The sequence below is a fragment of the Hypanus sabinus genome, chromosome X1 (assembly GCF_030144855.1).
Source record: "Hypanus sabinus isolate sHypSab1 chromosome X1, sHypSab1.hap1, whole genome shotgun sequence".
NCBI classification, from domain to species: Eukaryota; Metazoa; Chordata; class Chondrichthyes; order Myliobatiformes; family Dasyatidae; genus Hypanus; species Hypanus sabinus.
Window position 1 is genome coordinate 8,522,994 of NC_082738.1, and position 15,180 is coordinate 8,538,173.

General features: G+C 39.2%; 1 protein-coding gene across 9 annotated transcripts in view; it reads left to right on the plus strand.

Moving 5' to 3' along the window:
* The window catches only part of tlk2 (tousled-like kinase 2), a 160,110-nt gene extending 152,063 nt beyond the window's left edge, over positions 1-8,047 (plus strand). For all 9 annotated transcript variants that reach the window (XM_059955729.1, XM_059955736.1, XM_059955737.1 and 6 more), the window contains one exon: positions 1,487-8,047. In XM_059955729.1, coding sequence (XP_059811712.1) covers positions 1,487-1,654 — 168 coding nt within the window. In that variant the 3' untranslated portion in view covers positions 1,655-8,047. The remainder of the gene's footprint in view (positions 1-1,486) is intronic.
* The last annotated feature ends 7,133 nt before the right edge of the window (positions 8,048-15,180 follow it).

Genomic DNA, 15,180 nt, shown 5'->3' on the forward strand with positions numbered 1-15,180 from the left:
GCAATTTTTTAAAACATACTTTTGGGTACCCTGGAATGTACTACCGGTGTGGTAGTAGAGGCAAGTACAATAAAGGTGTTTAAGAGGTTCTTACACTGGCACATGAGTATGCAGAGAATGGAGGGATGTCGACTTTATGTAGTTAGAAGGGACTAGTTCAGTAGGCTTTTAATGAATAATTAGTTCAGTGCAACATTGTGGGTCAAAGGGCCTGTTCTATGCTGTTTTGTTAAATGCATGATTTTCAAATTGTAATTATAAACAATGGACAATCAACTTTTTTGTAAAATAAATTAGCCATTAAAATTGTTTTTAATATTATTTATTAAATATCTTGAATGTTTCCTGTCAATGTAATCTGCTGCTAGTAAAGAATTTGGCAGTTTTTACAGTGACAAAATAGGACATTCACTATTTTCAAAAGTTTAAACCTGTCTTCTCACACAGTCCCTTTGCTGTAGAGTACCTTTAGTGACTAGTATAACTGTCTGTCCTTGATGTCCAGACCTAGCTTCTGTAAAGCTATTTCATTTTCCAGACCCTTGAACAATAATTTTGCATATTTTGACCTGCAATAGAATAGTCACTCAGCAGGCAGTCTTTCATGGTGTGAGGAGACATGAGGCAAAAAACAGTTACAGCCATCCAAGAACTAGTGTTAAATCTACATTCATTTCTGTGTAACCATTTCACCCCTACCTCTTGTTACCTGCCACAGTTCCTTGCCTCCAAATTCTCCTTTGCAGCCTCTATTTGATGCTCAATTGCACTCTCCTTGGCCTTGATTGTAGCTCATATATCTGCATTCTTTCTCTGTTCAAGCCCTGCACATGAAAACTCCCTCTCCAACTGTGTTTGCCCACTCCTTTCCCCCTACTCTTCCCTTGAGCTCTGCATACATACTTGCTCTATCTTTAGTACAGTATACCTCACATCACCACAGTTTGTTGTCAAGGGTTTATCACGGAAAATCACAATATAGAATTTTTTAGAAATGTATAATGTGGAGGTACAAGTAAAAGAACTATATAATTTTATAAATGTTCCTATTGGCTTCTGGGCTCCATATGCCTTCTTATTTGCAGACAATATTCTTGTATCTTATAATTACCTTTGTTCTTCCTCTTCTCATAATCCCACTGTCTTTATCTTTCAGCCCTGCATTTCAGGTTTTGCCAATTTCAAAATTCGATTTTAAAAAGTTCCAGATTTCTGTAATACATTTCATTGCCTAATTGCTGTGAGCAATATGGGAGATCTACTTTTATTTTAAAAAAAAAACACAACACATTGAAGGAACTGCAATTTAGGACAGATTTCAGAATCAGATTTAATATCACCTGTTTATAAAGTGATTTTGTAATCCCATATTGTTACATATATTTAGCTTTCATTCCTGCCAGTATTGCATACATCAGGTATTTAGAGAGAATTCAGTACTTTTATTGTATATGCATAAATTAATCTTTCCCTTATTCTGCTGTAGGCATTTATCCGCCGGTGTCTGGCATATCGTAAAGAGGACCGGATAGATGTTCAACAACTTGCCAGTGACCCGTACTTGATGCCTCATATTAGGAAGTCAGTGTCTAGTACCGGTCCAGGTGTGGTCGCATCAACGTCTGGATCATCAAGTAACAGCACCTCAAACTGAGCATGCAGAATATCCACATGATGGTATGTTAAAGAAAAGGAGTACAGAATCCGTGCTGGTTATGATTTGTACCAGGTGTTTTCTCCATATGAATGTGGGGAGGAACGTCCTCACGGATTCTCCTAAGAGAGATGGACAGAGACTGTGTTGCTCCAGGCAGAAAGTAAGGACATGATGTCAGAGGCTATGAATTATTGACCATGACTGATGGCTGCTAACGAAAAGGACAATGATGAGAATCTGCATCCTGCTCCCATGTACCTTGGCAGCAGCTCAGCCTTGAACTGAAAGGGTTTTGTGCCGGTAGAGAGTGAACAAGATGGGAGTTCACTTTTTAAATTGCCTTCCTCTACCCACTCCCATCCCATTCCCCACATCCACTCATCAGCTGTCCAATTCCCCATTTCAAGTATTACAAATTGGGAATGGGAACTTCAGGTTGAGAATAAATGACACACCGGGGATTGAATTGTTCAAGTTTTTAAAACTGCCTGTTGGTGGCAGTGGTGTTCTTTGAGTTTGTTATGAATGCAACTCTAATTGTCTTTTAAAGAAAATTAGACCTTTTTCTCTTTCTCCCATGCCTACTGCCTCACGCGTCTCAACTCACTTCACTTCTCAGCTGTGGTTTCTGATGCTTTTTCAATGTTGTGTTTTCTTTCACTGTTCCTGCAGTACTTTATTTTGCTTGGGTGAATGTGGATTAGACAGAGACAACACTAAAACTTCGAACAATCTGCAGTACAAAAGCTACTTTGCCACATAGATATGTTTTTTCAGTTTTATTCACCTTGGCAAATTTTTTTTTAATATCAGTCTTGTTCACCCATGCCCTTCTCCAGCTTTTGGTTACCTTTCTCTCGGAAGATGCATGTAAACGTTAGTTATCAATTTGGTGTATTGAGTACATGAGAGGAACACTTTGCAATCAAGCATCGGTTTACACCGGAATATTTTTATGGGGGGAGAGGTCGAAATATAACTGAAAATATTCAACTGAGGAAAAAGCAGATATCTGACTTTTGATAAGTTGACTTCTATTATCTTTTTAAATAGTAAGCCTTTCAGGGTTTGTTTGTTAATGGTTCAAGATGAGTGGATTTTTTCAATAAAATGCCGAGTGGTCTAACTCTGGACAACAAATGCTAGTTTATTAATTGGCAGCATCATACCCCTTCCCATTAATGCAGTGACCAATTCTTAGCAGCCAAAGAACCAGTTAAGCTGATAATTACACAGCTCTGAGTTCTAGGTCAGAGCTGAGTGAAATGCTACCAAACCCCATCCTGGGGCAATGGTTAAAAGCAGTTGGTCAGATGTATTGAAAATCCCTGCCTCCTAGCCATGATAAGTCTGGCAATACATTTCCGAGTATTCCACAATAGCTGTTTTTCTTTTTTTATACTCTGAACTTGAGAAGTTAGAACCAAACATGAATCTCTGATCATGAAAAATTTTAACTTGCAACTTAAAAGTATAATGTGACAAAAGCTACTCTCAATGTTACAGCTTAGAGAGCATGTGTTTGTCTTATTGTTTTGTGATACCCGATCTTTTATTTGAATAGTTTCTAAATTTTAAAAAAATTGCTTTTATTGAAGTATACTTCATTGAACTATAATCACAATCAAGATGTCCATGTAAAATATACAACAAAATACTGATAGGGCAAAGGAGCCCAGGGTACAAACTTAGTGCCCCACCGATTACCTATACTCACAATCCTTTTCACCATTGAGCTTGGCTTGAAGACATTTCATTTTCCTCTATTTAACAACCAAAAAAAAAAATTGGAGGTGGCATGGAGGCGTAACAGCTTAGCATAATGTTATTACAGTGCCAGCGACCTGGGTTCAATTCTTTTGCTGTCTGTAAGGAATTTGTACGTTCTCCCCATGATCTTGTGGGTTTCCTACGGGTGCTCTGGTTTCCTCCCACATTCCAAAAGTATATGGGTTAGTAGGTTAATTGGTTACATGGGTGTCATTGGGCTAGAAGGGCCTGCTTTTGTGCTGTATTTCTTTAAAAATAAAATTAAACCTCCTAGACCTGAGTCCGGTATAACCAAAAGCTAAGGTGACTAGCTTGTCACTGATCCTTTTAAAGTCTCCTTCAACTTAATCATGGAGAAGGGGATCTAAATTTCCAACTTGGGTCCTCCATGACCTCCATCCAGCACCCTTGCATAAAAATTCCTGTTATTAACACAGCACAAAGAATGTTTAAAAATCAACTCACACTGTTTTGATTTCATCCATCTTGAAGGTGTTTTGGGAGGCTGCATTAAAAGTGAGGGATTGCAAGCATTGTGCAAGTATCTAGTTTTTGAATAGACTTTGATTTTTTTCCTTCATAAAATTTTGTGCCTACACCGATCTTATTAATCCAGTGCTGCTCAGAATGTCTGATCTAAGTGTTGATCTTTGCATCTAAGTATTTCTGCCCCTATCTGGGTAGAGTGCATATGTTTGCAAAATACACTAATCATAAGTAAACGTTGTACAGCAGTGAGCAAATTGTGCATTTATATTGAAAAGTTGTGACTCTGGTTGTGGGGAGAGCTATTCCACTCCCTCCCTCCCCTCCCTCACCACTTCCTCTTGTTCGTTTCCTTGCTCACTCTCACACTCCTTTGCTTCATCATTCTCTAACCTTATCTCTAGCTCTTTTGTTGTGCCTGTCCTTTCTATAATTTGCAATTTGCTTGCAATGTGCTATTTGCCCCTCTTAAGTAATGTTTATCCCGTACTCCCACTAAAGCTTTGAACAAATTTGTGGTGCTTATGGACATCAAGTGGCATCAAGCACAAGATGTCTCCATTGCCTGGTATTATTTTGCTCTTTCCCCTCCCATTTCCAACCAAGCTTATGGTAGATTTGACCAAAATGATAAAGGATTAAGACCTGTTTTGTGTTTATAGGAGCAGGGGAAGTGCAAATTTTCAAGAACTTTGCAGAGTAGCCCAGTAGTTGTGTGAAAGCATTTCGCAGCAAGTGATACTTTCTCCCATTGGAAAAACCCTGAAAAGAAAACAGAACATTAATTGTTGCAAATGATCAGAAATTGGAACTGATCAATGCCATTTATGGATTCATCTCATAGGCACTTTTCTTCAAAAATAGGAAGTAGTTGCTTGAATATCGAGGGTTCATCTTCCCTGGAAAATAAAGTTGAGATATAAGGGCATCCTCTTGACTTCAAGGCAATTCTTAGAATAGTAACCCTAACAGTTGTTGAATTATTGAAAAGTCTTTATGTAGCCTGTGGAATTAGATTAATTTGGATCAATTAATGAAATATGCTGCTATTTCTGTGCCTCCTCTCCCCAAAAGTTTTAATAGCACAGAACTTTTTTTTTTAATCTCTCTAGAAATTAGGATATTTTGTTGGTTCAAAATCAATAATCCCATAACATTAAGGATAAGGAAAGCAATTGGGATTAAAGTGTTACCTACAGATTGGCCAAGTAAAACAAAATAGCAAACAGTATCAGTAAGTCTAAAGCGTGCCTCAGATTAAAGGCAGCATTCTTGTGCACAAGCATTTTTTAGGTCTGTGAATGGAATGGAACATGCAATCAGTTGTTGTGCAGAAACCTGCCCAAAGTTTGCAACAAACTTCAAAATATCATGAATTAATAGCACCTTGTGTGTGCTTTCTTAAATTTGTCTTTTCTACTGTTTTGTTGAAGTGTTGTTGCAAGTCTTGTATTTCAGTGCCAGTAGTATGCAATTTAGTGAGCTACTTTAATTATTTTAAATAACTGATTAAATTAGTCAGGTTTCCTTTTCTAAATGGTTGTATGAGTTTACTTAATACAGTAGAATGAAATAATGAATAATGAAACTCAGAATTGCAGAAAATGCAGTGTTTTGTCAATTGACTCCAGTATTTTCTGCTTTTATTTCTAGTATCAATGCACATGTGGGGTATGTTATGGTCAGGAATATTATTACCCTAAAGAAGAGGCTGTGAAAAACCATAGTAAGTTTGGTACTATGCAGCCAGAGGAACTACTTTTACACAGAAAACAGAGTTTGCACTTGACAGTAGTGTCTTGATGAAACAGCAACCTCTTCCAGGAGTAATTCATAAATCATCAATCTGATTCTAATAGGGCTGCATTTTACTTTCTCAAGTTTAGAAGTAGTTCTGCCTATTAAGAAAGGGGCATTTTTGAAGATTGATATATACTGATCTTTTGTCAAAAGACTGAGTGAAGGTGTGTTCCCTTGACCAGTGGTCCTCAACCTCCAGTGGCCCAGATCAGAGGCGATTGCTGATTTCACTTTCTCTACGCAATCAGCAATTGCCTCTGATTGGGACAACATTTATGTGCCGGGCGGCACCTAATTAATTAGCTTGTTTATTTCAGCTTTTTTCTGAACGATGTGCTGTGTGCGTTCCACCTACTGCTGCATCCCCTGCATGCTTCACGGCCCGGAGGTTGGGGACCACTGCCCTTGACTGCTTGTCTGAAGATGAAGAGAGTGCAGTGCAAACTGGAAGAGGTGGTTACTTTAGCCTGTTGATGACCTGCTTGGATAAGTTTGCCTGATGGCTGCTACAATAGACAATGCAGGTTTTGGCAGTATGAGCACTGGCAGTTGTCCAACTTTCCATTAATGTGGTCTCACCTATCACCTGCTCTAAAGGAGAGAGTTGCCTCTGCAGAGGTCTGACTGGAAGTAATGTCTATATTACACACTTGCCGTTTTTTTCCCGCTTTGAACATTTGTGTCAACATTTTAACCAAGCAAGTAATAGCTTTGATCATCAATATAGATGGCAGTTAATACGAGCATCAGAAATGGGGAAAATGGCCCAAGTTCTGAAGTTGACCTGGGGAAAGGAGGGAACAGTTGATGTTGTGCAATAGCATTAAAGAGTTGGGTGTCATGTGCAGTCACTGAGAAATCTGCATACATAATAAATGCAGGTTAGTTAACTGTATAGAAATGTTCATAGTTTGTTCAGTGATCTTTGTCAGCTTTGCAGTTTAATCAGATAAATCTTGCTCTGGGAGTGATCAACAGCGCAGCAACCACCTTGCCAGCCCAGGTTTCATATTTTACCTTGAGTTGGATTTTCCTTTCCAAACCCGCCCCAAAGTATACAGGTATGTAATCCATTCCTAGCCTTGAAATCGCGGCTCACCTGAACATTGTAGAAAGTTGCTATTTAGTATTTTTCAGATGAATCCTTAAAATCCATTTGCTGTCATTCAGTTAAACAAATCTTCAGGGTAAAAAAAAGTGATCTTGTTCCTTTTTGAATGTGCATAATGGAGTTTATTTTCAAAGGGAGGAGATCTCCATAGTAACAACAGTTCTCTGTTCATATGCTAATAAATATTAAAAATGTTAAATGTTCTTTCAATTCCTGACTTTTGTAGTGAATTCCATTGCAGCATGAGAACTTCTTGGCAGGTTGGAAAAGTTGATCCATTTCATATATCAACTGTGGTATTTGGATTAGCTGTGCTCTGCAACAGCTCATTGCAAAAAAAAACCTAAATACATTGAGTTTTTGGTGGGTTTCAAATTTTTTTTCCCCTTGAAGTATTTTATAAAAAGAAGAGGTGACCCAGTGTGCATTCTGATAAATTAGTTTTAGAGTCCCATAGTTTTCCTATGTCAATTAATGGGAAAACCTGTTTGGTTAATTCCTTTACTTGTGTGAGTTTGTTTTTCCAATTGAAATTTTGTTTATCCCAGTTGTACATTGTATACAAGCAATCTTTGGACAATTTCTCCTTTTCATGTTGCTCCTCTCCCCCCCCCCCACCCCCCCAGCCACTACATCTGACAGCAAAAAATATCAGCAGTATTGCTCTGTGGCTGAGTGTCACTCTGCAATTAGACGTGCAGGAATTTCAGTTTTTAGTGTTCCTTTCATTTTCTTTTATTGCAGCTAATTAAAACACTGTGAATAACTCCTGGTTTGTAAACATTCAGACCAGCTTATTTCTCCCTGTGGTTCCTCTTTCTAACAGTTCCTTTTGTTTTTAAGAAATGTGTACAAATGCCTCTATTTAACTGTATACTGTAGTGGTTTGACATCTGATTTCAACTGTGCGAGCCTCTCCTAGACAACAGCTTTACTTTAATGTACAAAAGAAATAAAAAAAAATGAAGGGGTGAAGTTAAACCGGTACAGATATTTTCTTTTGAATCAAAAGGAAGGTACCGTGGAGCCCCTGTGAGTATGTGTCACTGTGAAATACATGCTTGGCTAATAACCCAGTCTGTTGACGAGGGTTGCTGTGTATATTTCAATAAATTGTATTGCTTTGTGCAGATACCAAACTGCTAGATGTCCATTGATAGCTGCTGAAATGTAGAAATTGTTCCTTTTATTCATCTGCTAATAAATTGAATCTCATAAAAATGTTTAAGTCCTTGAAAACATTATTTTCTCTTGTCTGGTGTACAATTTGTTTTGTGTCCTTTGGGTAACACCGCTGTTGAAATGTGACAGTTCTGGGTACTCGTCCAAGCAAAGCCTAAATATTCCAATGTAGTTATTGGGGAATGTAAACCAAGCTGTTTATGGATGGACTTGCCATGTGCTCCTTGCATCGTGTGTCATCTACGCAAGTAAGTAACTTGAGGCTCACTTGCTAGTTAAGTACAATACAACAAAAAAACTGGTTCAAAAATGTCGCAGGCAGGTGGTTGTGAAGAAAACCATTTTTTTTTTAAGGATTGTGAATTTAGATCGCCCCACAACACCTCACATCTTTCTTGACCTTGAAATCCCAAAAGACTTTATGGCCTGTGGTGCTTTCTCTTGCTTAGTCTATTGAAGGAGAGTCTGTGTACAGCAGAGTCTGATCAACAACAATAGCCAAATAATCTGTTTATCATGCTGGAGCAATGAATATCAGCCAAGGTGCGCACAACCAATCTTATGACTGAGACTTGTAAAAATGAAGCCAAGAAGTTACTTGACATGGATTTGTTTTCAACTAACATGAGTCTGATTCCATTTCACGTTCCAGTGGGAACATCAGGGCTGGGTATGGCCTACTGGAATATTAGAGCTCCCCTGTCCCTGCAATTTGTTTCATGTTTAACTCCACCAAGAGCAAAAGAGAAAGGATCAAGAGGTGGCCATTTGGCCGTCTGCTCCTGCTTGACTATTCAATATTCACTTCACAACCATTTACTTGCTCTACCACATGTACAGTAGCAACAGTTTGTGTCATCTACAGGATACACTGCAATAACTTACCTAAGAGTCTTGGCTCCTTCCAAAAACATAATCTTCATCAGTTAGAAGGACAAGGGCAGCAAAAGCATAGGGAATGTCACCACCTGGAGGTTGTATTCCAAGCTGCACACAATCCTGACTTGGGAAAGATTCCATTGCTAGGTCAATTTCCTGAAACACTCTCCCTAACAGTATCAAGGATATATCCAGACCTAGAGGACTGCTATAGTTCAAGAATACAGCTTACCACCTTCACAAGGACAACTAGGAATGGGCAGCTAAATTCTGATTCAGCCTGCAAAGCCCACGTTTCTTGAATGAATGTTTTCAGAAGTAATGATTATGGCTGGTCTTTTGCCTCAAAGCAATTTTTGTGCTAACACCACACATATCCATTGGTTCCCTTAATATCCAGAAGTCTATCAATGTGGATTTGAAATGTCCTATACTTGCCATCCTGTGGCCTCTTCAGTGTTTCGCAATGAGTGCGGAACTAGGGATATCTTTGCTGAACCCATGCCAGTTAGAATTGGACTGAGACAATCACAATCCAATTGCAACAAAGACAGCTTCCTTCCATCCATCAGTAACAACTGCATTCAAAGCTCAAAGTAAAATTTTTTATCAGAGTACATACATGTCACCATGTACAAACCTAAGATTCTTTTTCTACGGGCATACTTGGTAAACAGGATCAATAAACAACAAAATGTGTAAATGCAGATGTAAATAAATAATGAGCATAAAATAACAAGATAAGAGTCCTTAAATGAATAACTGTTCATGTGGTAGTAATGGTTCTTGAACCTGGTGGTGCGAGTCCCGAGGCTTCTGTACCTTCTACCTGATGGCAGCAGTGAGAAAAGAGCATAGCTTGGATGGTGAGGATCTTTGATGGATGCTGCTTTTCTACGGCAATGTTTCATTTAGATGTGCTCAAAGGTTGGGAGGGTTTTTTTTACCTGTGATGTACTGGGCCGAATACACTTACCTTTTGTAGGATTTTCTACACAAAGGCATTGGTGTTCCCATATCAGGCAGTGATGCAGCCAGTCAGCACACTTTCCACATCTATAGCGGTTTGGCAAGGTTTTTGATGACATGCCAAACCTCCACACACTCCTGAGGAAGTAGAGGCACTGTTGTGCTTTCTTCACAATAATATTTATATGATGGGTCCAGGACAGGTCCTCTGAGATGGTGACACCCAATAATTTAAGGTTACTGGTCCTCCAATGATTACTGGACCTCTGTTTCCCTGTCCTAAAGTTTACAATCAATTCCTTGGTCTTGCTGACATTGAGTGAAAGGTTATTGTTATGACACCACTCAGCCAAATTTTCAATTTCCCTCCTGTATGTTGATTCATCACCACCTTTGATAGCCCATAATAGTGGTGTTTTCAGCAAACTTGTATATAGTGTTGGAGCTGTACTTAGCCACACAGTCATGGGTGTAAAGTAAGTAGAGCAGGGAGCAAAGTACACATCCCTGCTGTGTTCCTGTGCTGATGGCAGTTGTGAAGATGTTTTTGCCAATCCAAGCTAATTGGGATCTACAAGTGAGGAAATCCAGGATCCATTTGCACAAGGGGTTATTGAGGTCCAGGTCTTGACGTCTACTGATTCACTTTGCGGGTATGATGGCCTTAAATGCTGAGCTGTATTTGATGAAGAGCATCCTGACGTGTATCTTTGCTGTCCAAAAATTCCAGGATTGTGTGAAGAGCCAACGAGATGGCATTTACTGTAGATCCGTTGCTTCGATAGGCGAATTGGAGCAGACCCAAGTCACCACACAGCAGGGCTGTATCTACAGAAAATAGCGCCTCTGGCAAGCACTGAAATTGTGCCCCTGTCCAAACATCTGACACCCATCTTTTAGATGACTTTACCATAATATCAGCTCAAAAATACAAGTCAAGCTCATTAATCTTTCAATTAACAAATTATTGCATTACATGAAAATTATAACTGCACCTTCCTTGCTTTTACTGATGCAAATTGGTCTATGATGTGATCAAAGTCAGTTTTTTCAGTTTCTTCTCTTTCTACACTCAGCAGAGCAAGATCACAGAGTCTGCCTTGACCCATGGAGGCTCTCAAATATGAAAGTATTAGTTTTAACTTGCTGAATGAGCTCTCACAGCTGGCGATGGAAACTGCGATGGTTAGCATTATCTGAATAGCAATGCGAAGATTGGCGAAGACGCTCTCATCTCCATACTGAACAATAAATTCAAGAAACTCTTCAAGTCTTGATATTTTCATGTTGACCCACCTTGATAGCAACATTCTGCAATCCAAAATTTCTTCATATAGCTGCTGTCCATCAACATCAGAGCTGTACAATTTGTCAAATGGGTGAGGTGTTCCAAATGACTTCCCAAATGAGTCATTCGTCAAAAGGTGTTCTTTTATGACGGGGTCAAAGATGGCCAGTAGTTTCAGTAAGCCAAGGAAATTTCCCACATTGGAGTCATTGTCTAGAGCCGAAGTGACTCCCTGTGCCCTAGCAAAGCCGGGTTCTGAGTCGCAAGGAATTTTATGCAGTGAAGGATTCTCGTCAAGTTATCACACTACTTCTGCTTTTCCTTCTCAATCTGTGACTGAAATACTGTGTTAATAATTCCTATGTTTCCAGCTAAATTTCTTTCCACTGTGTAAAGCTTTCCCGAAGATTCTTGGCATTTTCATGAGCACTAATCCTTTCAGGTGCTTTCCACTGATTGAGTCCACTTTCCTGCTCCAATGAGGATTGATGATCTGACTGGGAATAGAGAAGACAACAGATACAAAATGCAGACTTTTTAGAAGGGGAATAGACCAGCCATGAGCGAGTCACTTCCTCACCATGACCTTTTCCCAATTTTCTCTTGAACCAGATTTTGTTCATTGAGCAGTTATTTGTTGGTAGGAAAGGCCTCTCACTGTTCTGGAAATACTTCAAACCCAGCTTTATTATTTCTGTTCTCAATGCGTCAGGCAGAGTTGCTTTTCCAGTATCCTTGTCAAACTTAAGAAGTCTAATGTCATCCTGTTCAATCACTTGTGCAAGACAGTTCGAGGCTCTTTGACACCATCCAGTTCATTAGGTTCAGTGTCGTCAGATTCAATCTCGTCAATAAACTCAACATCACTGCCACCATTGTCTTCCCCTCCTGTCATGTCCACGTTCTCTGTGGCAGCCTCACTCTTAATCTCGTCATACTCGGATTTATCTGAATTGACTTCCTCCTTGACTTGTGACGCATTTGTACTTGAGCCACGTTCAGATTCTAACAAGCTTGTAGCAGGTGCAGGCAACTCCATGGAACGTGTCAAACTACTTGTTCCGGGCTTTTCAAAGAAGGGCATGAAGAACTTACTTGACTTCTTGGCTTCCTCTGCCTCCAACTTCTGTCTCTTCTGTCCTTCAGCTTCACTTTCCTCCTTCATGAAGGAACATTTCACGGTCTTCTTACGCAATGCTCTAAAATAAGGCCATCCTAGTGCTTCTCACCCATGATAATCAAAGACAGATCATACATCTGAAGAAAATTCTTTTTTCACTATCTGAGGATGGCTTGTCTGACTTTCATCGAAACTGCTCAGTGGCACCCCCCTTCAAGAGGCGCCCAGGGCACGTGCCATACCTGCCATACCTTAGATGTGCCACTGCCACTCAGCCAAGAGCTGATATGTTTCAACACCAGCCTTTCAAAATACTTCATCGTTGTGGATGTAAGTGCCACTGGGTGGTAGTCATTTGGACAGGTTATCATGTTTCAACTTCAACCCATGTTTCCAACTTAAAAGTGATTTTTTTTTAAAGTTTGCTTTTGATAGGTGTAGTTACCCCTGCTGTAAACTTTGTAGTCGGCACCTTACTTGGCTTGATGGTTTGGCCTTCGAAGCCTGGAATGTGGTTTAATAAAATCGTAATATTTAATAATAGCTAACAATAAAAAATTTCAGGCTGAAGTTCCAAAGCAATGACATCAGATTCTGTTGATGTCACTATTCTGAGAAGTGATGGGATGGATTTGAATTTTGTACATTTGTCCCAAGGCTAAGTGGTAAGCCTCAATGGGCTTTTGAAAGACAAAAGATTTAGTTATCTATTTGAGTAATATCAAGTATCTACAACTTCTGTCCCTAATCTTTTTCTTTAAATTGGATCTGCAAGTCCATTCAATTGTTTAGATTTAAGATGTGTAATGGCTTAATTGGCAAGAAACCAGAGGATCCATACAAAGGCAAAGATGACATGAACTTTGGTGTTTATTTTCTGATGTGTAATAAAGAAACATTATTATCAGATTTTTTAAAAAATTGATTTCCTCAACTAAACTTTTCTATCTTAATTTTTTTCAGCTTTACATGCAGTGACTTCTTGAATCGGAACTATCGAGTTGAACATTTATGTTTTGGTAATAACTTAATTAACTCCAGCATTGTTTGCAGATGCTATAAACATTACGAAACTAACTTGGTGTGTGTGTTTTCATTGTCTATTAATAAATACCAGGTTACAACAAGTTAGTATCCCACTGCACGTGAAGCAAATGCAATCTCGTGCTGTCTCACACATCCTGACTGACTTCTATCCCCTAGTTTATGTTTGCTTCTTTTTGTATCCTTCTCTATTCCAATATATACACTGGAGCCAACTTTCTGGCCTTTTGTAATGCCGAGACCTCAGAAGACCTCCAGTGAAAGTCGTAGTTCACACATCGGTCACAGCTGAAATCTGTCTTACATTATGTCTTCCGGCTCATTCTCTATTTCCTTTCCATGAATTGAACAACCATTAGCTTTGCATTTATGAGTCATCGAGTCCTGGCTAGATGTGTTCTTACTGGTAACCCAGCCCAACTGATGATCTCCTTAAGAGAAAGATGATCTCCTTCATAACAATGAAGTTGTTTATCTTGCCACCCTGCTGTGTCCTGTTTTTATTCTGCCTTCTATTTCTGATGTTCCCACAACCAGTGCTCTCACTTTAAGGACTCTTTATCTAGTTATTTTATGCTCTCGTTATTTATTGCTATTTACTTGCATTTGCAGAGTTGGTTGTTCATCGATCCTGTTTACAGTTACTGGTCTATGGATTTGCTGAGTATACCCACAGGATAAAGAATCTCAGGGTTGTATGTGGTGATATGTATGTACTCCGATAACAAATTTTACTTTAAACTTCTGAAATTTGATTCACATTCTTACAATAATTTGCCTCCCTAGGAATCTCCAGTTGTATCTGAGACAGAAGATCCCTGTTGCATGCTTGAAACCTTTCTCCACATTCCTATAGATTGTACCTATAGTGGAAAAGCTGTGTAACCACTCTATGCACAACTGTTGTCATCTGCCTGTATCAAAACTGACCAAAGGACACCTGTGGGTCAAGTTAGAAGAGTGCAATAATATTTCTGACCTTTGATCTTTAAGAAGAAAAAGAATTAAAACATCCCCAGTGCAAAGCTCCTGATGTCCTACATCAGAGTAATTGATGGAAAAAATGAAATGAGAAAAGATAGGGAAAGATTGAATAAGTCAGGACTTTATTCCCTGGAACGTAGAAGATTGAGGGAAAATTTGATAGAGGTGTACGAAATTATAAGGGGTGTAGAGGAGGTAAATGCAAGCAGCCTTTTTCCATTGAGGTTGGGTAGGACTACAACTAGAGGTCATGGGTTAAGGGTGAAAGGTGAAATGTTCAAAGGGAACCCTTTTCACTCAGAGGGTCATGAGAGTGTAGAACAGGTTTGCCATGCCAGTGCAAGTGGTGCATGTGAGCTCAATTTCAATGTTTAAGAGAAATTTAGATAGATACATGAATGATAGTGGTATGGAGGTCTATGGTCCTGATGCAGGTCAATGGGAGCAGGAAAATTAATGGTATGTCAAGTTCTTGTGCTGTTGTGTTCTACAACTTTATGATTTTGGACTATTCATTTTTTGCACGTACTTATTGCAATTCATAATTTGCTCCTCCCAAAGTGCAACACCTCACACTTGTCTGAATTAAATTCCATCTGCCATTTTTCAGCCCATTTTTCCAGCTGGTTCAGATTCCACTTCAAGCTTTGGCCTTCCTCAATGTCCACTACACTCCTGATCTTGGTATCATCTGCAAGTTTGTTGATCCAGTTCACCAGGTCATTAATAGGGATGACAATGGATCCAGCACTGATCACTGTGGCACTCCACAAGCCACAGGCCTCCAGTCAAAGAAGCAACCATCTATCACCACTCTCTGGCTTCTCCCATGATTCCAATATCTAATCCAATTTACGACCTCATCTTGAATACCAAGTGATTCTACCTTC